This window comes from Pristis pectinata, chromosome 39 (genome assembly GCF_009764475.1).
Source record: "Pristis pectinata isolate sPriPec2 chromosome 39, sPriPec2.1.pri, whole genome shotgun sequence".
In the NCBI taxonomy this organism is placed as follows: domain Eukaryota; kingdom Metazoa; phylum Chordata; class Chondrichthyes; order Rhinopristiformes; family Pristidae; genus Pristis; species Pristis pectinata.
In genome coordinates, this window is record NC_067442.1 from 1,212,668 (window position 1) to 1,239,094 (window position 26,427).

Below are 26,427 nucleotides of genomic sequence, written 5' to 3' on the forward strand. Positions count from 1 at the left end.
TCCCTTAGTGCGCATTATCCCTGCTAATGAGTAACCTGCAGATCAATATCTAATCTGTGCGACGTGAACTGTGGTTTTCAACGTTTGGTTTTACCTTAACTCCTCACAAGTAAATATCCGGGTTAATCCGTGTCTATATGTTTAAGGGAAGGGGTAGGAGATGTGGAGGCGATTAAGGGTTACTTATCTTCACCTGGAGGTACTGGTTGAGGAGGTGTCGGGGGGCACACCAATTTCACAGAATGTCACAAATATTTAGCGAAGCATTTTAAATGCCAGGACATGGAAGGATGTGGACCTGACACTGGAAATTGGGATTACTACGGATAAGTAACTGATAGCCGGCATGAACATTTTTGGTCGAAAGGTCCGTTTCCATGCTCTGTGACTCTGTAGCTCTCTGACTGATCTGATGCAGTCCTGTGGTTGTTATCACAATGGACTTTAACCTGCGTGTATTTATCTGCTTGAAAGTCTCCTTATGAATGTACCGCGAATCCCCTGTCAGTTGCCTTCAATGAGAGTTCTCGCCTTTGGAGAGGGTGAGGAGTAGAGTTGTGAGAACGAATCCAGGGATGAGGAACTTCAGTGGTGGAAACTCTGGGATTGTTCACCTTGCGTTTAACATCAGGACGAATGTAGACAGACTGAGAGAGAGAGATAGAGAGAGAGAAAGAGAGAGAGAGAGACGAGATTAGAGGAGAGAGGTGAAAAGGGGGAGGAGAGGGAGGGAGAGAGAGAGAGGGGGGAGAGAGAGAGCTGTTGTTCGCACTGACGGAGCGGGCAATACGGCACAGCGACAGAAGAACAAAATTAATAACCTGTAATTTTAACCAAAGACATCTCTTATAAACGGATTCTATGATTTTGTTCTGTGCATCCACAGCTGTATTTGCTATTCTTACAAATTATTGATTCATCATCATATTTCAAGTGTTTACATTTAAACAATAGTGCTGGCTTTCTTGATCATAGATTTTAACTTTCCCAGAGGTCAAACATTGCTCTGTCAATAAATCGCAAGCACATCAGCAGCAGGTGGGGGGGGGGGGGTAGTCTGCCATTCGGCCCCTCGAGCATCCTCTGACATTCAATGACGTCATCGCTGCTCCGTGTTCCTCAGAACCCTTGACTCCCCGATCGCCGAATACACCTCCGTCTATGCCGATCTTGAACATACAGTGTCTGATCCCCCACAGCTCTCTAGAAAATTCTCCCCATCTGCGTTTGAAGCTGGAGATCCCATACTTCTGAATCTTGGTCCCCAGCTGTACAATTCCCCAGAAGGGGAAATATCTTCTCGACAGCTGTATTATTCTGGTGTGTTTGACATCAGGTCAAACTGAAATTAAAAGTTATAATGCCAACACAAGACCATCAGACAAATAGGAGAACGTGCAGGCCACTCGGCCTCTCTGAACTGCCGCGCCATTTGAATCAACGTAGCTGATCAATGTTGGCCTCAGCTCCACATCTGTGCCATTTCGCCATAACCCTCTACTCCTCGATCGTTCAAATACTTATCAATCTCCACCTTAAATTTATCCAATGATCCGACATCCACCACGCTCGGAAACAGAGAATCCAAGAGATTCACTGCATTCTGAGAGAAGACATTTCCCTTCAGCCACGTTTTAGATGACCGGGCCTTTATTTTGTAACTGTGTCGGTTTGTTCATGACTCCCCCACTGGTGGAAACATTTTAGCATCGGACATAGAACAATACAGAGCAGGAACAGACCCTTCGGCCCACCGTGTCTGTGCTGAACACGTTGCCAAATTAAACTGATTCTATCTGCCTGCATGTGATCCACACCCCTCCGTTCCCTGCCTGTTTCTACCTCTTAGACACCAATGTGGTGTCTGCTTCCACCACCAGCCCTGGCAGCTCCTTCCAGGCACCCACCACTGTGAGAAAAACTGAGCCCGCACATCTCCTTTAACCTTTCCCCCTCCCCTCAATGCTGTGCCCTCTAGTATCCAGCTTGTAACCTGTCAATCAGACTTAGGATCTTATATGTTGGAATAAGAGCACCCCTTATTCTTTTGAGCACCAATGAATACAGACCCAAAGTCTCTAGGTTATGGTGAGGCTCAGGGTGAGGTTTAGGGTTAAAGATTAGGATTAGAGCCATGCATTAGGTGTAGGGTTCGGGTTGTCTTAACAGGACAACTCACATCTCAGGAATGAGCCTGGTGAATCTGCTTATGACCGCCTCCAATGCTACTAGATCGGGTTTTTATGGTAATGGGACGAAATCTGTGTACAGTATTCTAGATGTGGCCTTTTTGGGAACCCGTAAAACTGTAACAAGACCCTCCTATTCTTCAATTCCAGTTCCTTTGCAGTAAATGCCAAGGTGCCGGTGACAACCATGGCTTGGTGAACAGAGGCCCAGCTGATATGAGGAGACTGTGGTAAAAGGTGTAACTCCACTTTTCCTTTACTTGTATTTACAGAACCTGTGTCTAATGTCACTGTAACACGCAACAATTTAAGTCCCGTGGAAATCAACGATACAGTTGTGCTCATTTGTGACGCGCAGGGCACAATTCAGAGACGAACGTGGTTGAAAGATAACCAACCCATCCAGGAAAATGACAGGATATTTACAACTTCAGATAAAGCAAATCTGACCATAACCCGTGTTAAGAGAACTGACACAGGAACATTTAACTGTACCGTAAGCAATGATTACAACAGCGGCAGTACAGCAATCTACGTGCAAGTGAACTGTAAGTACGCAGGCTGCTCAGAACATTAGTTTGCGTTTGATATTACTGATTACAGAAAGGAAATACCTTCTCGATTTCTGTTTGTAGATGGCCCAGACAACGTCAGAATTGTGCCGCAGGGTCCATTTGTGGCAGATATTGGTTTACCTCTAACATTAACTTGTTCTGCCCAGTCAGTCCCCAGTGGCGAATATAAATGGTACAATGCGACAAATCATCTACAGACAGGGCAGCAGTACACCATCCAGACAGTCAGCTCGGTTGACAGTGGGAATTATACTTGTGAGGTTTATAACAACGTAACCATGAAACGCAGCAACCTCACTGTCGAGGTCACCGCACGGGGTAAGTAAATATTTCTGTCCATATTCCGCTTTGATCGATTTAATTCAGTTCTCACCGATTTTATTTTCCAACTTTCGCGCACTCCTCTTCTCTCTCATTTGCTCATCAGAGGAAAAGAAAAGATTCATTGTTGTCAGGGACATTGAACGTGGAGGAGAGGATCAGCCACGACAAAGGGTATAAAGGGGTTTACTTTTTCGCCAGGTTCCCGTTAATTTAACATCCTCGGTTACGTCCACAGTGGACAAGGTTACATTTCATTTTTGCCAAAGCTTTTGTAACTCAAGAACAAGTGAAACTAGTCGGCGACAATAAACGGAGAGCCGTGTCTGTTTCGCTGCTTCAATAACTGAGGGACTTACCGTGTCCGGACTTCTGAGCGGGGCCGCTCGAAGCCGTTTTAAGCAATGAGAACTTTGTTTTACAGCGCTGCCTGTTGTGAACGGGAGTCTCTGGAGTTTTGAGAAGCGGGAATGTTTCTCAACACCCAGAACCTTGGGTAGTAATAACTTAACTTCGCGAAGTTAAAGATAACAAACCCTTTGTGAATGAAAATCAGCTGCCGGACATACCGAACAAGCCTGTGTTGGAGCCAGTTCGAGCAGTTTGAGTCACGGAAAGTGCTGGGATAAAACAGAGAACGCTAGAAACACTCAGTGGGTTGGGCAGCGTCTGTGGAAGGAGAAACGCAGTTAACGTTTCACGTCGAAGATCCCAACCCAGGGCGGGGAAATGGAGGAAGCAGTAACGGGGCCAACAAAGGTGAAATGGACCATCAACCGACAGGGAGATAAAATGGCCCTGACGAGCTTCCTCGACCAGTTCTGGGGGAGGGTCTTCGACTTGAATCGTTGACTGTTCCTCTCTCCACGGACACTGCCTGGCCGGTTAACTGGTTCCAGGATTTCCTCTTTTTATTTCAGGTTTCTAGCATCTGCGGCTTTTAGGGTCCCATTTTCATAAAGTTCAGTTAAACCCAAATAAGCGGGTGAAGACATTTACCCCTTGTCTTCAGGCAAACTGAGGGACGGAAGGACAGCGATGGACATGTGCTTCAACACTGTGGCGGCAGCGCACAGTGAGAGCGCGGTTAGTCGGCCACATGTATCGTGTACAATCTGCAGGTCACAACGGGGATACTGCACCCAGGTCCACTCGCCGCACTTTAGGACGGATGTTACTGTTCCGCAGAGAGCGGGAGAGTGATTTCTCGCAGCGGTACCGGGGGTGGGTGGGGGGGAGCGATTTCAGCTCCAGCGCTAGAACGGACAAATGAATATTTAGCAACATTTGCGCAGGGTGTGAAGGAGAAGTTATTTATGCAGAGTGTGGCGGTGATGAACTCATTGTCTCCGGAGAGGGGCCGAGGACGTGTTGGAAACACAGAGCCTTCAAATGGGAATTGGAGCGGCGCTGGAGAGAGAATAATATGCAGGCCCGCGAGGTATGATTGTACGAGTGGGACTGATGTGATGTCACTACCAAGAGATAGAGCCGACACAGAGGGCCGAGTGTCCCACTTGCGTTGGTTTGATATGTTTTGGGATTTCAAGGACCTCCCAATAATTGTGGCCGGGAGTGTTTTAAATTCCTTCTTGTTGGCATTCCTTTGCCACAAGAAAATAAAAGCAGGAATTGGAAGAGTTGTTTGAACTTGGACTGTAATGGGGCTGAGGCATTCTCTGTGCGTGAAGACAGGAATAATTGCCTCGCGAGTTATACCTGTTGTGCCTTTCTGACAGGAATTCACAACAATGGTTTGTGATTAATGTCAGTTCCTCACTTGTCTGTCACACTTGAAGTTGGTAGACGTCACAAAATATAACAGAATGTTATAAGTTTATCTGAAATATCAGGATACTATCCGAAATGTCTTTTAAGTAAACGAGTGTCTTTTGGCATGCCCAAGCCAGCCAGTGACGGAGAAATGGCTCGGCATATGACTGTCAGTTAGATAGAGCTGGGATGAGCTGCGTTTATCAAGCTATTGGTATTGGTATTGGTTTATTACTGACACTTGTACCGAGGTTCAGTGAAAAACTTTTATTGCATACCATTCGTACAAATCAATTCATTACACAGTGCATTGAGGTAGTACAGAGTGCATTGAGGTAGTACAGGGTAAAACAATAACAGAATACAGTGTAAAGTGTCACAGCTACAGGGAAGTGCATTGCAGGTAGATAATAAGGTGCAATGTCAAACAAGGTAGATTGTGAGGTCAAGAGTCCATCTCATCGTATAAGGGAACCGTTCAATAGTCTTATCACCGTGGGATAGAAGCTGTCCTTAAGTCTTGTGGTGTGTGCCCTCGGGCTTCTGTATCTTCTGCCTGACTGGAGAAGAGAGAAGAGAGATTGAACCGGGTGGTGGGGTCTTTGATTACGCTGGCTGCTTCACCAAGGCAGCGAGAGGTATAGCTGGAGTGCATGGAGTGGACGTCATTTTCTACAAACCACACTCAAAAGCACAAGCAAAGTCAACTTATCAAGTAAATATTTAAAGATCGGCCGATGCAAAACCTACGGATAAACTGCAGAAACTTGTTCTAACAAAGGCATGGTAATTGTCATTAATAGGGCAGTAAGTGGGGGATAGGCACCGAATATATGTGCTTGATTGACCGTGGTATTACCCAACTAGAGTCATAGAGTCATAGAGCAATGCAGCACGGATAAAGGCCCTTCGGCTCAACCAGTCCTTACTGACCCCGGTGCCTCCAGCTAGTCCCAATTCCCTGCATTCTGCCCATATCCCTCCAAGTCCCGCCTCTCCATGTACCTATTCAAGAGCTTCCTAAATGATCATGTTGTACCTGCCCCAACCACTTCCTCTGGCAGCTCGTTCCATATTCTCACCACCCTCTGCGTGAAACGTTGCCCCTCAGGTCTCCTTTACATCTTTCCCCTCTCACCCCAAACTATGCCCCCTCGTTCTGGACTCCTCTACCCTGGGGAAAAGACTGTTACCGTCGACCTTATCTTTGCTTCTCATATTATTAAACACTTCTATAAAGTCGCCCCTCATTCTCCTACGTTCCAAGGAATGAAGACCCAGACTGGCCAACCTCTGCCTATAACTCAGGCCCTCTAGTTCCAGCGACATCCTTGTAAATCTTTTCTGCACTCGTTCCAGTCTAATCACGGCTTTCCTATAACAGGGTGACCCAAACTGTACACAAGTGACTAACTGGAGTACTCACTCTTCCCATCAGTAGAGTCATTCTTTTCAAAACCCAAATGCGAACCAGTGCTTCATCGGTTTGTTCCACTGTCTGATGTCCCTCCCTGAAGGTGACCCAGAGTTCTGAATGGACTCTCTGAAGATGGTTCGAATTACTAAGAAAGTCTGGGATCCAGAGCTTCAGAAAGAAAATATTGAGTACAAAGGAAAGGGAATTGTATTAATGCTTCACAAAATCCTGGTCAGCCCACAATTTTGGTGTCCAGAAAGGGTGTGAAGGTCCTTGAAAACCTGCAGTGGAGATCTGCCAGTGTGCGCCCAGGGGTCAGGCACTTCAGCTCCAGAGCTAGAGCGGAGAATTGGAATTGGAATTGGAATTAATTTACGATTATCACTTGTATTGAGATACAGTGAAAAACGTGTCTTGCATACCGTTCGTACAGACAAATTCCTTACACAGTGCAATGAGGTAGTACAACGGAAAACAATAACAGAATGCTGAGTAAAATGTTGCAGTTACTGAGAAAGTGCAGTGCAGGTAGACTATAAGGTGCAAGGTCATAACGAAGTAGATTGTGAGGTTAAGATTCCATCTTATTTTACCAGGGAACCGTAAATACTCTTATAACAGCGGGATAGAAGCTGTCCGTGAGCCTGGTGGTACGTGCTTCCAGGCTTTTGTATCTTCTGCCTGATGGGAGGGGGAGAAGAGAGAATGTCCGGGGTGAGTGGGGCCTTTGATTATGTTGGCTGTTTTGCCGAGGCAGAGAGAAGTGTAGACTGAGGGGAGGCTAGTTTCCGTGATGTGCTGAGCTGTATCCACAACTCTCCGCAGTTTCTTGCGGTCCCGGGCAGAGCAGTTGCCACACCATGTGATGCTGGCTTTGTCTCCCGAGCAACAAAGCTGGCTGAGTGGAGATTTGCCGGATGTGTAGAATGGGAATGGGCTGTTCTCGGCGCCTGGTTGTCGAAGGATTCGGGACACAAGAAATGCAGGCGGAATGTGTGAGGGAACTGTTTTACGGCTGACTCGGAACTCACTGCCTACAAGTGCGGCGAGAGAGGAGAAAATCCATGATTGCAAAAGGAAATAACACCAACACGTGAAAGAAATAGACTGTCAGCCTCCCTGGATAGAACAGGTCAATGTGACAGGTTGGATCACTCTCCAGAGAGCCAGCACGGACTCGATGGGCCGACTGGTCCTTCCTCTGCATAGCAATGACTGTATGACTTGTGTAACCATGAGTGCGGAAAGAAACTTCTCCGAATTCTGCAGGAGAATATTGGTTTCAGGGAACTGCAGATGCTGAAATAAAAACGGAAAAAATGCTGTAAAATCTTGTCAGGTCAGGCGGCCCCTGTTGGAAGAGAATCCGTCAAAGTCAACATTTGCTCTCTCCATGGATGCTGCTTCAACTGTTGAGTTTCTCTAATATTTTCTCTTTCCCATTCTGTCGCTCCTGCTGCTCCCCAGCTGCGCGTTTCAAAACGAAACAAATATTCAGGCAAGTTGCAAAACAGAGATATAAACAGAAAACGCAGTAAACACCCAGCGGGTCAGGCAGCGGCTGTGGGGAGAGAAACAGAGTGAACGTTGACAGGATTTTCAGTTACTATTTCAGATCAGCATTTCTTTTTTTTTATTTTGCAATCAGAAGTTTTGCAGTACGACTTTATTCTAGTGTCCTTAGAGTTGTAGAGTTATAGAACAACACAGCACGGATACAGGCCCTTCGACCCAACCAGTCTCTGTCGGCCGTGGTGCCCACCCAGCTAGTCCTAATTTCCTGCATTCGGCCCATATCCCTCCAAGCTGCGCCCCTTCATATACCTATCCAAGTGCTTCTTCAATGATACTATTGTACCTGCATCAACCACTGGCAGCTCCATCCATATACTCGCCACCCTCTGCGTGAAAAAGTTGCCCCTCGGATCCGTTTTATATCTTTATCCTCTCACCCTGACCCTATGCCCCTAGTTTTGGACTCCGCTGCCCTGGGGAAAGGACTGTTACCGTCCACCTTACAGTATTTATGCCTTTCATAACTTTTAAGCACTACTGTAAGGTCGCCCCTTATTCTCCTATGTTCCAGGGAATAAAGACCCAACCTGCCCAACCACTCCCTCCAACTCAGCCCCTCGAGTCCTGGCAAAATCCTGGTAAATCTTCTCTGCATTGTTTCCAGTTTAACCACGTCTTTCCTATAACAGGGTGACCAGAACTGTAGACAGCACTCCAAGGGCCTTGGGTTGATATTGTGACATTTGATGAAACAATAGCAGAGCTCCTTCATTGTATTTAGAGTTTGGGGTTTTGCCATAATGCCATGGGAGGGCGGAGCAGTCTGAAGGGTCGAATGGCCTTCTCTCGCTTCCTATGTTTCTTCCGCCGCGCAGCAAAACACACAAGCAAAGTCAGGGACAGAATATACATTGGAAACTGCGGCATCTTCTCCCAGTAAAGGCAGGCACATTTCTGTCGACAACTGTTGTGAATTGGGGGGTATTTTGTGTGTGACAAAAGTCGACGTCAGTAGGTTCCCACGTGTGAGTGAGAGGCCAATTAAGTGGCAACACCAGTAGATAGGGTGGTGTTATGAACTCAGTGAAAGTCCCTTTAAGATAGAGAGTGTGTGTGTGTGTATGTGTGTGGGGGGCGTGCTTACGTCAATAGAAGATAAAGGACGTAATGACGTTGTTGAAGAAGTCAGAAGAAGAAGAGGAGAGAAGGAGAGAGAGAGAGAGAAGGGAGAGAGACACCAGCCTGCTAGTTTTCTCTATCGATGGATGAGAAACTGTAACTGTGTCTGCCACTGAAATCCATGTATGGAAGTTGGAAGTAATCCGGTGGAGTTCACTTTGTTGCTGACCTGTAGAAGGAAACAGGTATTTATGTGTGGACGACCACGATTCGGATGCTTTTCAGGGTGAAGAAGTCACTACCGAGTAAACACTGAAGTGTCGCTGGGGTTCCATCGTGGAACATTTGGATTTCGTATTTACTCTCTCTATGTTTCTCTACGTCTATGTCTTATCTTCTGACAACGGTGGTTGTTGAAGAAGCCCTTGCTCATGTTTCACCTTATGGCTTGCGGAACTGAACTTTAAGAACCATTCCTGAACTTGGAGTTTGGGACTTTGCCACACACACACACACACACACACACACGAAGAGTTTAGTTTTGGGGTTAACGTTCAAAGTTTAACATTTTTGAAGTCTAACATACTAACATTTTTACTTTTATTTTACGTATTATCATAAGTAGTGATTAATAAAATAGTTTTTAACACTAAATCATGCTCAGTGTGTTTCTTTTGTTGCTGGTTCGTGACAGTGGGGCAAAAAGCGCACGTCATACTTGCCTTCATCGGTCGGGGCGTTGAGCATAGGAGTCAGGAAGTCACGTCGCAGCTGTATAAACCTTTGGTCACGCCGCACTTGGGGTATTGTGTGCATTTCTGCTCGCCCCATCACAAGAAGGGTGTGGAGGCTTTGGAGAATGTGCAGAACAGGTTCACCAGGATGCTGCCTGGATTAGAGGGCATGAGATACAAAGAGAGGTTGGACAGACTTGGATTGTTTTCTCTGGAGCGGCAGAGGCTGAGAGGAGACCTCATTGAGATCTATAAAATTATGAGAGGCAGCGATTGAGTAGACAGTCAGTCTTTTTCCCAGGGTGAAAATGTCAACACCAGAGCCCATGGCTTTAAGGGGGGAGTGGAGTTTAAAAGCGACGTGCAGGACAGATCTTTTACACGGAGAGTGGTGGGTTCCTGGAACCGGTGGAAGCGGACACGGTAGAAGCGTTTAAGAGGCATTTAGACAGACACATAAAGAGGTAGGGTACAGAGCGATATAGATCGTGTGCTGGCAGATGTGGAATTTAAATTGTCATCATTGTGGGCAGAGATAGTATGAGCCGAAGGGCCTGTTCCTGTGCTGTACTGTTCCGTGTTCTCTACCCCATTCGCAATTACAGAGCAGTTCAGGCTCAGCATTTCATTGGCAAATGTTCTTGCATGTAATCTTTTTCGCCTTTTTCTTTGCGCCCCATTTCTGCCCCATTTTAACCATCCTCCCCACTGAGCCGTGTTCCCCACACGCAAGCGGGGTGGGCGCTGGACAGCACGCGTGTTCTGGAAGGAACATCTGAGCTTCTTAAAGAAAAAGCAAATTCAAAAGCAAATCCAGCTATTCCCTGCAATATATGGGTTAATTAATATATAATAATTTTCCAGATAGACCAGATAGGTGTATACCATCATGAGGGGCATCGATAGGGTGAATGCACATCTCCTTTTTCCCAGGGTTGGGGAATCAAGAACTGGACGACACAGATTTAAGGGGAGAGATTTAATAGGAACCTGATGGGCGACATATTCACGCAGAGGGTGGCCGGTAAACGGAACGAGCTGCCAGAGGAAGTGGGTGACGCAGGTTACGTTGACAACATTGAAAGGGCACTTGGTTCATGGATGGGAAAGGTTTAGAGGGATATGGGACAAACTTGGGCAAATAGGACTAGTTCAAGTGGGAATCTTGGTCAGCATGGACTGGTTAGGCCGAAGACTCTGCGACTCTCTATCCAGGTGACATTTCATTTTCTGTTATTTAAAACTGGAATAAAACTCAAATCCTGGGTATCAAAAGCAATCACAACAGAAGAATCTGTTTAATTCACTTTGTGATATTCCCCTGGATCACGTCTCATTGTCTTGTTATCTTCATTTGCAGAGAAAACGGCAACCGCTCCACGTGGTTTGTCAGGTGGGGCGATAGCCGGGATTGTGATTGGCTCAGTTGCTGGAGTGTGTCTTGTGGCTGCAGCAGTTGCCTGGTTCGTCAAGACACAAGGAAGCAGGTAAATACCTTTCATTCAAACTTTCTCTGCGCGTTCTATCCAAAGCCTGATGTCCTAAAGCAACCAAAGATTTGTTGCACGGTTACCATTTGTGTCATATGTCGTGTTGGTCTGCGTGGCCCGTGTTTCTGCAGTGAATTTCACACGTTGTTCAGTGTTACGAGTTCTGCTCTAACCTCACTCATCTTGTGTCTGTCGGTCAGTCATCGTTCTGGTGTTTTGTCGAGAACCTCTGCTCCCTTCCATCGGACACGGATCCAATTAATACCGCGTAGGGGTCAGGTGGGGTCGGTCGTAACGTTACACCGCCTTATTACAAATAACTTTGCTTTCCGCTGTATGCCCAGAGTTCACATCGGTCCCTTCAAGAGATTCCGTGTGAGTTTCTTCCAACACTGTAGCGTACTAAGAGTTTGCTTTAATATACACGATATAGGTGTAAAGGAAAGGCCGGTATTTATCGCCCGTCCCTGGTCGCCCCTTGAGAGGGTGGGGGTGAGCCACCTCCTTGGACCGCTGCGGTCCGTGTGGGGGATTTCACACTTTGAAGGCCCTGAGTGACTGCGAATCACCAAGGGGCGCAGTAGGTAGAGCCACTGCCTCGCAGCGCCGGCGACCCGGGTTCGAACCCGACCTCGGGCGCTGTCTTGGGGGAAGGGGGTGGGTTGCACATTCTCCCTGTGACCGGGTGGGTTTTCTCCCACATCCCAACGGTGAGTTATAGTCAGCGTGCGTCACCCCTGGTGTGTTGGTGGAGGCAGATTATGTGGGGGGAAGAGTTGATACGGATGTGGAGGTGAGCAAGAACAGCAGGAAATAGCAGCAGGAGTCGGCCAGTCGGCCCCTCCAACCTACCCTAGCACTCAATACCATCATTCATCTACCCTTCTGTCCCAGTTCCCTCAATCTGCCCTCCCACCGATCTCCCAAACATATACCTCCCTCCCTCTTTAATCAGCCCCATTCCTCCACCTTCCTCCGGGGCAGAGCTCCCGAGATTCCCCACCCTCTGCCAGAAGTACCCACCCCCTCAGTGTTAAATGACAGAGACACCCCCCCCCCCGATCCTATAACACTGTCCCCTCGATTGAGGCTCTCCCTCTGGGCTAAACTTCCACATCGTCCCTGTCCTATGCCCCCAGGGTCTGAGATGTTTCAGTAAGGTCGTTCCTCTATATTTCATTACCCCAGAGAACATAAACACAAATTCTACAGACAAGCCTCTCACCCCAGGAACTGCCGATGAATCTCCTCTCAGCTGCTTCCAAATGTCAGTCTCCCCTTAAACAAATGGCGCCAACCTGTGCCCATCACCGCTGGCGTGGCCTCGCCAACACTGTAGTAATTTATCACACCTCCCTACCTCGAAGCCCCAACCTTCCTGCAATAACCAACTGGGATTGGTACAGATGGGTGCTTGGTGATCGGCACAGACTCGTTGGGCCGAAGGACCTATCTCCGCCGACACTCAGACCCTCCAGGAAAGGGAGTCTATCCTCCTTACGCGGCCCGTCTACCAATGCCGGCTACCACAGAGAGGTCAATACCCCAGTAACCTATTCGCAGCTCGCCTGAGATCCGCCTCCGCGACCAACCCTCAGCCACCCCCCGCTGAGAACCATCTCAGTCACTGCCATTGCTCTCAGGGAGCTCGTCGACAGTCAGGGCACTTGACAAACATTGACTGGTAGCGCTCCTGCAGCAGAATGCTAAATATAAAATAATCATTGCTGAATTCCCAACAATTAGGCTTCTAACCTGTAATTATCGACAAGTCATCAACAGTAAACACCTGGTGTGGTTAAGTCCAGCTCCAGGGAATGTTGAAACGTCGTGCATTCGGCCACCAATGTCGTCTCTAGCCCTGCACCTCTGCTGGCCCTCACTGACAGTTAGCTGGAGGTATCCCAATCTCCTATTCTTGAGGTCACATTGTTATCACGTGAAATTGGTCTACGACGAGGCGGCTTCAACGCCCCGTGTAGCTGAAGTAGTCCATTCTTGTTTCGGTGAGTTAATAGTGCCGACTCCCCATCATTACTTAGCCGAAGGTTTTGATGTTAAATTATCTAAACAAGTGCACGATGGTGAGTCATAGAGCCACAGAGGCGTGCAGCACAGAAACAGACCCTTCGGCCCCACAGACGGCAGCCGAGGTCAGAATTGCAGCAAGACACAATCTACGGGAGGGACTCAGCTGATCGAGCCGAGCAGCATCTGTGGGGGAGGGGGAGGGGGAGGAATTGTCAGCGGTTCCTCCATCATCCCACTCCGCTCCCCCAGCCCACCCCCCACCACAGATGCTGCTCAACACGTTGAGTTCCTCCGGCAATGGGTGTTGTTCCAGTGAAGGGTCCAGCTGGTTCGATGTTGTTTTGACAGTCGGACTGCCACATCCGCCGAGTTTTCAGGGCGTGTGGCGATATAAGGGCGGGCTCCCATCGTGCCCTCGTTGCTCTGTGTGTGTGTGTGTGTGTGTGTGTGTGTGTGTGTGTGTGTGTGTGTGTGTGTGTGTGTGTGTGTGTGTGTGTCTGACAGACTGTCTGTGTCTGTCTATGTAAGAGAGTCTGAGTGTGTCTGCCTGTCTAAGGGTGTGTGTGTGTGTTTCTGTGTGTAAGTGAGTCTGAGTGTGTGTCTGTCTGTATGAGTGTGAGTGTGTGATAGAGAGGGAGTCTCAGTGTGTGAGAGTGTGACTGAGTGTGTGTGTATTTGTGTGTGTGAGAGAGACTCTCAATGTGTGTCTGCATGAGTGTGTGTGTGCGCGAGAGAGAGTGTGTGATTATGTGTGTGTGAGAAAGAGTCTGTGTGTGGGGGTATGTGTGAGTGTGTCTGCGTATGTGTGTATGCACGAGAGAGTGAGTGTGAGAGTGTGTGGGAGTGTGTGTGTGGGGGCAGTGTGTGTGTGTGTGTGTGTGTGTGTGGGGGGGGCAGTGTGTCGTGTGTGTGTGTGTGTGTGTGTGTGTGTGTGTGTGTGTGTGTGTGTGTGTGTGTGTGTGTGTGTGTGTGTGTGTACGCTGCACGTTCTCCGCCTGAGTTCCATCCGGGTTGCTCAGTTTTACCCGAGACCTGTGTTACCCGAAGGTAAATTACCCCACAGTGTAAGTAGGCAGTCTGTTCAGACTGTTGAAGAGAGTGGGTTACAGGGAAATAACTGGAAGGGCGCGGCTGTGGGAAATCCCCTGCAGCTGATAGACCAAATGGACTGGTTTATATCTTAATGAAACAATGAAACAAGCAATTGCTATTGGTTTATGATTGACACATGTACCGAGATACGGGGGAAAACGTTGCTTGCGTGCCATCCGGACAGATCATTCCTTCTATAAACATCGAGGTAGTAAAAAGACAGAATAAAGTGTCACAGTTACAGAGAAAGTGCATGCAGGCAGACAGTAGGGTGCAAGGGCCATGACGAGGTAGATTGTGAGGACAAGAGTCCATCTTATTACACTGTGGGACTGTTCAATAGTCTTATACAACGGGATAGAAGCTGTTCTCGAGCCTGGGCTACGTGCTTTCAGGCTTTTGTAACTTCTGCCGATGGGGGGAGAAAAGACAAAATGACCGGAGTGGGAGGGGTCCTTGGTGATGTTGGCTGCTTTCCTGAGGCGGCGGGAAGTGCAGACAGAGTCAGTGGAGGGGAGGCTGGTTTCCTTGCTGAACTGGGCAAGCAAGCCTCCCCACCATTGACTCTGATAAATCCCCGCTGTTGAGAGTTACAGATTCCTTGGCGGTTGACTGCTGGGCTCACCACAGAGGGAGTGCATGTCAGGGAGTTCTGGGGCCGTAGCATTTTCCCAACATGTTTAAAATTTGTCAACTGATCTTTGCTGGCTGTAGCCACGCCGCCTTGCTATGATCTGTGAACAGATCCATGCGTGGGATTTAAAGGAGGCCACTCATTGCTAGTCCTTGCTAACCCCTCGACCGCCTCGGAGAAGAGTCAGTAACTTTGGGTCTGGAGTCACATATAGACGCAGAAGCAACAGCAGACCTCCTTCGATCAAGGGAAGGCTGCCCCAAATTCTTGCCCTCACTCCTGCTCACAACTTCATAAATCAGCTTTTCATCCAAGCTTGTTTAATCGTAAATATTAAGTTTTACCAGGGTGGCGTTTGAGCTTTTTGCTTAACGATTACTCCGCCGTCAGTACCACTGGCTATTCCTCACACGAAGCCGGGTCTGGCATGGATATGAGGAAGTGAGATGCCCTGATTTCCCTCTCCCTCCTCCCCTCCCAGTTAGGTTATTGCTTTGAGATCACATTTCTAAATTAAGATAATATCCACTTGGATCATCAAAATTTCATTCCATTTGTTTTCATCCTATCTATCAGAGCTGACCTCAAATACCTGGGCAGATAGTCACAGCGTCACAGAATTATACAACAGGGAAGCAGTTCCATGCCAACGAAGGTGCCAACCTGAGCTAGTCCTATTCGTCTCTGTTTGGCCCAGATCCCTCCAAACCTTTCCCATCCATGGAGCTGTCCAAGTGCCTTTAAAACATTGTGGTTGGACCCACCTCGACCACTTCCTCGGAGACCTCATCCCATATACTCACCACCCTCTTTGTGTGAAAAACCTACCCCTCAGGTCCTCTTCAGAGCCTTCCCCTCTCACCTTAAACCTGCGCCCTCTAGTCTTAGACTCTCCTACCCTGAGAAAATTACTGTGACCATCCACCTTATCTACGCCATAAACATATAAGGTCACCCCTCAGCCTCCTTCGTGCCAGGGAAAACAGTCCCAGCCTATCCAGTCTCTCCTTGTAACTCAAGCCCTCCAGTCCCGGTAACACCTCCGTGAATCTTTCATGCACCCTCTCCAGTTTAATGACACCAGTTCTATAGCTGGGTGACCAGAACTGAACACAGTCCTCCAGATGTGGTCTCACCAACATATTGTACAACTATAACATGATGCATCAACTCGTGTACTCAGTGCCCTGACCGATGAAGGCAAGTGTGCCGAACACCTTTCCCTTGTCCCCTTGTCCTCACCCTCCATCTCACCACCCTCCACATTCGACGGACCATCCCAAACTTCTGCCACCTTCACTGAGATTCCACCAACGGACCACTCCTGCCCTCCTGTGCATTTTCAGCCTTCCTCTGCAGCTCACTGATGCGCTCTTCCCTCCCCTCCAGCACTCAGTCCTCACAGCACCTTCCCATGGAACCATGGAGACGCAAGACCTGTCCTTTCACCTCATCAGCAGAGATTGGGTTGTTTTCTCTGGAGCAGTGGACACTGAGGGGAGACGTGATAGACGTTTATAAAATGATGAGAGGCAGAGGTAGGGTAGATGGTCAAAGTCTATTTTCCCAGGGTGGAAATGTCAAATACTAGAGGGCATGCATTTAATGTGAAAGGGGGAAGTTTAAAGGAGGGTTATGAGGGACGTGTTTGTACACAGAAGGTGGTGGGGTTCCTGGAACACGCTGATGGGGGAAGTGGTGGAAGCAGATACAAAAGCAAAATTTAAGAGGAATTATGCATAGGCCGTGCAGAGGGTGCAGAAGAGGTTCACCAGGATGCTGCCTGGAGTAGAGGATTTAAACTATGAGAGGTTGGACAAACTTGGGTTGTTCTCTCTGGAGCGGCAGAGGCTGAGGGGAGACCTCTTAGAGGTATGTAAATTCATGAGAGGCAGAGATAGGGTAGACGGTCAGAGCTGTGTTTCCCAGGATGGAAATGTCAAATACCAAGGGGCATTACTTTAAGGTGAAAGTTTACAAATTATTATTTACCCGGAGAGTAGTGGGTGGCTGGAACGCGCTGCCTGGGGTGGTGTGGGAGGCAGATACAGCAGTAATGTTCAAGAGGCATTTAGACAGGAGCGTTAACAGGAAGGGAATGGAGGGATGTGGACGAGTTGTGGACGGAAGGGATTAGTTCAGGTTGGCCAGTCCTTCGAGGTGAAGCAGTGATTAACGTACCTCCGACGCTTTCGATGTGGTCCCCGCTACCTCAGCAAACCCAAATGCGGGCTGCGTGACCACACTGAAGAACACCTGTAAACGTGGTCATCAACTTCCAGTTCCATTTCACTTCGAGTCTGCACCCCACTCTAAGTTCTCTTTCTTTAACCACAGATCCACATCGCTCTAACGTAAGCTCAGCGCTTCACCTGCACTCGTTGTAGCTCATAAGCAGTCCCTTCGGCCCAACAAGTCTGCACCAAGCGCCCATTCACTGTGGACCTACTTTATTCTTCACACACAGCCCCCCACCCACCCCCACCGCCCAGGTTCGACCACTCACCTGCACTTGTGAAAGTTACAGCTGCTAATTAACCTGTTCTCCCGCACAAACCTGGGATGTGCGAGGTCGCCGCACATAGCTCCCCCCCCCCCAACACACACACACACACACACACACACACACTGACACACACACATACACTGACACACACACAAACACACACACACATACACTGACACACACACAAACACACACACAAACACACACACACAGAAGGAGAGAGAGAGAGAGAGAGAGAGGGAGAGAGAGAGAGAGAGATCGGTATCAAACCCGGGTGTCTGGCGTTGTGAGGTAGCGGCTCTACCCGCTGCCGGGCCTCTCTCGGGTCATTTCTGATGTAAGATCATCCAGTTGTATATTTTACTCAGTTTTTCTCTATTTGTAACATTCTCTTTCATTTGTGTGCAGTTCTGGTTGCCCCGTTACAGGAAGGATGTAGGGGCTTTAGGGGAGGGTGCAGGAGAGGTTCACCAGGACGTTGCCTGGATTAGAGGGCATGAGCTATAAAGAGAGATTGGCCGAACTTGGGCTGTTTTCTCTGGAGCGGCGGAGGCTGGAGGGAGACCTGACAGAAGCTTATGGGTTTAAGAGAGGCACAGATAGAGTAGACAGCCGGTACCTTTTTCCCAGGGTCGAAGGTGCGAGGGGTAAAGTTCAAAGGAGATGTGCGGGGCAAGTTTTATTTTACACAGAGGGCGGTGGGTGCCTGGAATGTGCTGCCAGGGGTGGGGGTGGAGGCAGATACGATAGTGGCGTTTAAGAGGCTGTTAGACAGGCAGATGGATGTGCAGGGAATGGAGGAACACCTGCCATGTGCAGGCAGAAGGGATTCAGTTTAATTCGGCATGGTGTTCAGTAGAGACATTGTGGGCCGAAGGGCCTGTTCCTGTGCTGTATTGATCTGTGTTGTATTTCGGGTGTTCTGCATCGCACAATCCCAGTACCTTGTCTCCTTCTTTTGCCTCATTCCTTCCCCTCGACCGTCAGTCCCTCCGACAGATCTGCTGTGCTGAACAATTCACTGCCCTCCCTTCGCCGGCGCCAGGAGGGATTGTGTCACGTGGACAACCTCTAGCCAATCACTTGGCTCTACCCGCCCGTCCCCCACCGCTCTGAACAAACCTTGTTTGTTCGCTTTCCCAGATCCCAGAAACCGAACCGGTTTTCCCCTCCGTGTCCGCAGCCGTCTCTGTTGTTTTACTTTCTGTTCTAATCCGCATCTTCCTGAACTGCTGGAAATTTTGAAGCATCTTCCTGACTCCCCGCAAATGATTGGGGATCTGTGTCTCAGGAACGCATTAAGGCAGAGGGCTTTTTTTTTAAATTTCCAAACAAGTTCCTAGCGCACAATCTGGGTGGAAGAGATCTGAACCGACTTCTGTGTGGGCCTTGAGACAGTCTAGTGCTTATTGTCTTGTCTACATCAGCAGGATTCCTATGTCCCCTATCTCCCCCCTCATAATTACCATGATACCTCTGAAGTGTCCCCTCCTGAGACAACTGCTGAAGTTGCTACATAGTCAATGCTCAAAACCTGCCTTCACAGTGGACGTCAGGGCCCTGGGGAGTGTTGTTGAATAGAGAGACCTGAGAGTACAAGTACATAGTTCCCTGAAAGCGGCGACATTAGGTGGACAGAGTGGTGAGGAAGGTGTCTGACACGCTGGCCTTCATCGGTCGGGGCACTGAGTGCAAGGGTTGGGGCGTCATGTGACACCTGTACAAGAGGTTGGTTGGGCCACACTTGGTTAGGACCGTGTGCAGTTCTGGCCTCCACACTGCATGAACGATGTAATTGAACTTGAGAAGGTGCCGAAACTAATTCACAAGGATGTTGCTTGGATCGGAGGGCACGTTTGAAGGAGATACTGGATAGGCTGGGTCTGTTTCCCTTGGAGACAAGGAAGCTGAGGTGACATGTCGGAGACCTCCAATATTATGGAGGCATGGATAAGATAGATAGCCAGGATCAGTTTCCCATGGTAAGGGTGTCATTGGATTAAGGGTAGAGGGATTAAGTTTAAATGGGATCTGAGGGGTTTTTTTTCACATGCAGAGTAGTTGGCATCTGAAATGAGCTGCCAGAGGAGGTCATGGAGGCGGGAACAGTAATAACATTTAAGAGGCATCTGGACAGGTACTTGAATGAACAGGGCATAGAGAGAGATGGAATTTATGCAGGCAAGTGGGCTTAGTATGAACTGGCATGATGTGGGCATGGACTCATCGGGCAGGTTTCTATGTTGTGTAACTCCATGGCTCTACGATAGGCAACTCAGAAGCAGATAATGAAGCACATTATCACATTTGGCTTTTTGGAACTTGTGCAGAAATTTGGCTGCAATATCCGCCAGGATATAACAGTGGGTATACTTCAGAGGAGCCTCCTTGTGTACCTATGAGTTTTCACAATGCTATAGAAATGAAAGTACTTCTTCTCTAATCTACCGAAACATCATCAACTAAGTCGAATAAGAGAACGCTGAAAACACTCAACAGATCAGGTAGCGTCTGTGGAAGGAGAAACAGTTAACAATTGAAGGTCTGGGACACTTCATCATGACCTTGAAATGTAAGTTGTTTCCTTTTCCACAGAACTGATTGTTGGCAGCGTTCTTTGGTACTTATTTCAGACTTCCAGTATCTGCAAGGTGTTAATTTTCACATGACTCACATTCTCCGAACATGTCCCCGACTAAATGAAAGCCTTATATGAACATTGTTTCCTGCTTTCTGAGTGGGGAGTTGATAACTAGTGTTTACTCTGGTATGTTTATCCCAGTTAGGAAAACAGTACCTGGCACCACAAGTATTCCTACGACTTCATACTCGCTGCTGTTTGTGAACCAAGTTAGTTCCGCTTTCCCAATCCCCCGATGAGCTGCAGATAAGGTGGATGGTCACAGCCTTTTTCCCAGGGTTGGGGAGTCTAAAACTAGAGGACACAGGTTTAAGGTGAGAGGGGAAAGATTTAAAGGTAACCTGAGGGGCAAGTTGGACATTTAGACAGTCACATGGATAGGAAAGGTTTAGGGGGATATGGGCCAAATTAATATCCCCCTAATGGGACTAACTTAGATAGGCTACCTGGCCAGCATGGACGAGTTAGGCCAAAGGGCTTGTTTCTGTTGCGTATGACTCTATGACTTTAGGACACAGAATAAACTCCAACCCACCAAACAATAAGAAAGACTTTGACAGCCGGCTAATCCACCCAGCTTTGGTTTAGCCAACTGTCAACTGCTTTGAATGACGTGAATGTTGCTCAGAAAAATGTTGAGAAACGGATAAAAGTCAAACGAGCAAGATGTCTTAAATATGATTACTTAATAAAATGTAGGATACCTGAAAGCAGTTGAACACATTCAACCAAAATCTGCTCCCTAGGTCAAATACTGGAGTGCATAGATTTAAGGTGAGAGGGGAAAGTTCAAAGGAGATGTGTGGGGCAAGTTTTTTACACAGAGAGCGGTGGGTGCCTGGAATGTGCTGCCAGGGGTGGGGGTGGAGGCAGATATGATAGAGGGATTTAAGATGCTTTTGGACGGGCACAAGAACAGGCAGGGATTGGAGGGATATGGACCTTGTGCAGGCTGATACGATTAGTTTGGATTGAGAGCACGGCGGGCACAGATACCTTGGGCCGAAGGGCCTGTTCCTGTGCTCTACTGTTCCAGACTGACGGAGCGGGGTGGGAACAATGTTACTCGGGACATTAATCTGGAAGAGAGATTCACTGTCAGGGCAACGATACTGATTGCTCAACCGGGGATTAAAATAAGATAAGATATCTTTATTAGTCACATGTAGGTCGAAGCACAGTGAAAAGCATCTTTTACGTAGAGTGTTCTGGGGACAGCCCGCAAGTGTCGCCACACTTCCGGATTAGCATGAGCACAATGGGTCGAACGGCAGCTCCCACGTAGTCCGGTTCAGTGAATTTAGTTCTTCGAAATGACATCAGCTTCAGCTCAACTCCGCCGCATTTACGCACTTTGTTTAAGCGTCACATTTCCATCGTACAAATGCTCTGGTGACCAAACGAAACAGAAAAACCTGAAAGACCAGTTCTGAGTGTCTGAGATCACCAGCTCCCTCCCTTCCTGTGCCGTTCCGATTTGGGCCCATCCATGTGGACTGTTTTGTCATTCATGTTTTTTTCTCTGGAAACTGTGTGTGTGTGTGTGTGTGTTTCTGTGTCTGCGTCTGTGTGTGTGTGTGTGTGTGTGTGTGTCTGTGTGTGACGGTGTGTATCTGTGTGTGTGTATATGTGTGTCTGTGTGAGTGTCTATGTGTGACCATGTGTGTGTCTGTGTGTTTATCTGTGAGTGTGTGTCTGTGTGTTTATCTGTTCTACGGCAACATCTACCTCAAATGTCATGAAGATATTCCGAATTGTGCGTGACAGATGTACATAAAATGGGAGGAAGGTGTTGCAGCGGTTTTCCAGAGTTAGCTGTTATCTCTGAGGAAGCGTCCCCACTGGTCTGGTGCCCAATACCATTTGCATTTAGTTGGAGAGCCCGGTGGCCGTCAGTTTGCTTAACATCTGTCCAGAAGCAGGAAGCATTGCAAGAATTGGCAGTGGACTTGTGGCTGCACTGTGCTGCCTGTGCTGGTTGGGACTCCAGGGGCAGAGAGATAAGCCTGCCAGGGTTGGGACACAGCTGGGTGGTTGTACCCTGCAGTGACTTCAGGGAGGATGCACGGTGACCAGAGAGTATCCGGGGGGGGGGGGGGGGGGGGGGGGGGGGGGGGGGGGGGGGGGGCGGGGGCGGGGAGGTGCAGTGTAGGATGGACAGGACGTGGGAGGGCCAGAGGATCAGGAGCCTCAGTTTAGCCTCGGGCAAGTTTTCCTCAGAACAAGGGAGGTTGAATGGATTGTGAATCCCTGCGTATGAACGCACAAGTAGGCCAGACAGGAAGTGAGGGGTGTGGATTGAAAATAATTGGGTGGGGGGGCGGAGGTTAAAGAGGGAGTGAGGAGAGCCGAGGGACGGCGAGGGTCTAGAACCCACTTCCTGAACGGGTGGGAGTGGTCGGGAGCCCTCTCCCAACGTGAAGAATAATTAAAGAGCCCTTCAAATCCAGGACTACAGGGAGAGATGGGTCACGGAGGATTAGACTCAGTTGCTCTTCCTGTGGCCGCCATAGCCAGGAAGGGCCGAACGTCCTCATCCTGCTCCCGAACCCTTCCCCATTCGGTGATCTCCGAGTGTGCGGGACGTAGGGCCCTGACCAATCTTTGGACTCTGCTGCCCCTGTATCCAGGTGTCCTCGGTGCAATCTCAGAGACGCCGGGCATGCTCTGGTTGTGAATATTTGTTTGACTGCAACCGACGAGATTATTTTTATAAAAATCCCACTCAGCTCAGAAACATGCGGCCGATCTGTTGTGTAATATTTACTTAGGTTAAAAGCTGGATCCGACAAAGGTTATCCCAAAATGACTTCACCATCAAACAGTGAGTAAAACTGACCGGCATTTGCTATTCGCTTCAAATTCCAGAACTTACTGTTCAACAGCATGTTTTAAATTGCGTTAACAAAGTAGTAAAATCGTTGTAGCTTATAGTTTTTACCCTTGCCCTGTCGCCGCATCAAATTAGCTCGCCTTTTTGCAATCACCCTGTGTCGTGCTTCGCACATAAACTAATCGCATACCCCATCAGAAAGCTTGGCGCTACCTCAACTGAATTCCACCGACACTGCGCCTTTAGCTCAAAGCTCTGTTGTATTTCTTGAAACAGTCCAACCATCACAAACAGAGTATGCTGCAGTTGAAAGGAAACAACCCAACCAGCCGAGTAAGTATTCTGCTCCAAAGTGTGTTCATTTCTACCTGATGTGCCTGTCCATTTGGAAACAATGTCCCCCAATTCCATCTCAAAGGGTTAAATGGCGAAGAAACTCCCTGTTGGGAAATGGTGAATTTGCTTGAATTGATGTGAAATCACGAGTGCATCAGTTTCATTAACCGGCAGTTTTATTTCTTGATTGAATCACAGCTGCAGTTAGTTTCGCCTGTTTTATCGCTCAGCCTTTATATACTATTGTTTGATTTAGTTCCCTCTGGTCCTGTTTGAATAGGTAGGGTCCAGAACTGGCCCAGATAGTGATGTGAATTGCTACCTATTTGCAGTGAACAGAAGCAAGTTCATTCTCCCCGTTCAAAGTCCAAAGTTTCCCAATTTGTTGGTTGCGGAAGCTTGCACATTAACTTCAGAGCTGTCTGCCACTCTACACTTGAATGGTAGTCAATGCAAAAACCAATGACTCCCGTGCGTGGCCTGAAGGTATTATTCCATTGGCCTTGGTTGTGAATGATATTTATTTGACTGCAGCCAAGTTGACCAAACATGGAAATTCACGCCCGTGTTAACACGGTTACCTAATCCCACAGGTAAAGAAAGTGTTGCTCATTCCTTCAGCTGATGTCTCCATCAAGGGATCACTCTGCTTTGCTCCTCGAATAATAATGGTTGGTTGTTTTTGTCAGGGACCATTGCCAACCATAAGGAGCTCACAGGCAATGTAGAGGATGAATTGTATCCACACAAGTGGGGTTGGCAGTGCAACTTATGGGTATCTTCTGCGAAGTTCCGACCTGCCTTCCCAAGAAGATGTTCAGGGTGCTCCTCATTGATTAACCTCTGGGAAGGGTTGCATTTGGAAGGCCTGGATACAACAACAGGAACAATAAACATTCCACCACAACAGATCCTTCGGCCCAAGTCCACGCCGACCAGCCATTTACATGTCCCATTTCATTCTCCCCACATTCTCATCAACTCTTGCCCCCCCCTCGCTCGCCCCCCCCGGTCCCACCCATCAGCCACACACTGGAAGGGGGTCAATTTACAGAGGACAATTAATCCACCAACACTGTACGGCTTTGGGATGTGGCAGGAAACTGGAGCCCCTGGGGGATACCTCGCAGTCACAGGGAGAAGTGCAAAATCCACACACACACACATAAACACACACAAACACACACACACACACACACACACGCACAGTGCTGGAGTACGGGATCGAACCTGGGTCCCTTTAGCTCTGAGGCAGCAGATCTACCCGGGGCGCCACTGTGCGCCTTTGCACAGCACCCTCCATCGAAGCTTACATAACTCTCTTTACCAAAGGCGCCTGGTGGGTGTGATTGGAGGATGGGAAGGCAGCAAGCTGGGGTGTGAAGTTTGTCTGTCCTGTAGCAAGTTCCTCGTTGACTCCTAGATCCCAAACCACATTCATCTCAGGAACGCACGCCAGAATTTGGCTCATGGTAATAAAATGTTGGCGAGCTTGTGGGCAGTGGGTTGTTCAGCAGGAGGATTGCCCAATTACTTCCACACTGCCTGGGCTATAATTTGCCCTCTGCCACTTCTGAGTGCCTTGACTTTGCCAATGACCACCGACGTCCCTCTGTTTTGATTGGAGGTAGCACCACCCCCAACAAAATTCTTGTCCCAAGCCAAGTGCTTGCAAGGTGCGATGTTATTTGTGTTGTTGGTAACATTGTGAAAGTCCATCGCAATAATGTGTCCCAGACGTGGAGGGAAATAACACACCAGCAAACCATTTAGTTGTTCATTTTCCCTCTGTAGGAACAGATACGGTAAAACCACAGAAAGTGAGTTGGCTTGACGCTGTTTTTAGAACTTTTTCTGTAGATTTCTCTTCACAGAATACGCCCTTCAAACTCAAAAGCGACTTGTGGAAACTTGCTAATAAATGTTGTGTAATGTTGTAAAATTATCAAATCTTCAGCAAGATTGGTGGATTTAGTTAAACACTAAGAAATGATCAAAGCAATGTTTTAAGGATGGTGATGTCGGAGGAGTGTTAAGTATATTCTCTTTTAACTGTTTGAATCAATTCCAAGATTTCTTACAGAGTGTTTATTGAAAACATTGTGGCAGCCAATGAATTGGAGGTTGGGCCGGCCGGGACATGTTTCCTATTGCTTGACCATTTACTCAGGAAACAGTTACCTTAAAGAGATAAAAACAACAACAAGTTTTCCCCGTAAACGCAGGGATATTGCTCCAAGTAGAATAGAATACGTGAAGGATATCCCCGAGCAAATTCGGAGCCTGAAATCAATGTTAATCGCTAACAGAGATTGACCGACAGGGGGATTACCAATTGCCTCCACTATCAGCAATAGGCTCATGAATACCTCTTGATATCACTTCCAATTCTAACCAGATCTGCAGGGATGTCCCCAAGTTGGTTGTAGATCCGTTATGTTCCAGAGAAGGAGCTGATGAGAGAGTGACGCCTCTTTGATCTTTGGCATGCCTTATTGAGAAGTAATTGTATCGAAGAACATTGACCCCAACCCTTTGAGTCCCGCTATTCTCCATCTGAGATGGATGGCTCCTGGTTTGAGGGGGGAAATAGGAAGTTCTGCTAACCCAGATTACCTTGACTGGTGTTCGGACTAACACTGTGTCTGTTTCGTTTTGTCTTTACAGAACCGGAGCCATCTAGCAATGGGGCGAACCAAGCACCTCCACAGGTAAAAGAATTATAACTCGTTTGTTTCTGAGACCATTGGCGATCAGAATGCTGGAATATTTCAACTGTGATAAGGAAAGGAGACTATGATACAAGTTGAAGTTCCCCATGTTACTTAACAGCAGCTTTGATGAAAGTTCAGGGTTATCTCCGAGCCCGAACGGCGTTAAGCAATGCCAACTGAAGTGGTGACAAAGGCAATGCTATTGACTCTGGGTTACGGGAAGAAGTAACGCTCTTGCTACCTGAGGGTGGGGTAGCCTTGTGGTTAAGTTACTCGGCTACAATGTTAGGGACTGCCTGGTGATCTTGAGTTCAAATCTCAACTGAGGAGTTTAGATTTTATGGATTGAATAAATATCAAATTGAAGTGTGGCTTTGGTGTAACTTCCAGCCTGTTGTCCGAGCTCACCTCTTGGGAATTAACCCTGCCGTCCTTTGCCCATTGTGAACTGCGTGTTACTCCTAATAGAGGGCAAGAAGCCTGACTCTGAAATAGGGGCAAACTCTA

The 26,427-nt window shown here is 48.0% G+C and overlaps 1 protein-coding gene across 1 annotated transcript in view; it reads left to right on the forward strand.

Annotated features, from left to right (window-relative positions):
• LOC127587151 (carcinoembryonic antigen-related cell adhesion molecule 5-like) overlaps nucleotides 1-26,427 on the forward strand; it is a 244,103-nt gene that overhangs the window by 203,790 nt on the left and 13,886 nt on the right. Inside the window, exons 10-12 of the mRNA XM_052045344.1 lie at nucleotides 22,809-22,861; nucleotides 23,147-23,203; nucleotides 25,874-25,917. Coding sequence (XP_051901304.1) covers nucleotides 22,809-22,861; nucleotides 23,147-23,203; nucleotides 25,874-25,917 — 154 coding nt within the window. The remainder of the gene's footprint in view (nucleotides 1-22,808; nucleotides 22,862-23,146; nucleotides 23,204-25,873; nucleotides 25,918-26,427) is intronic.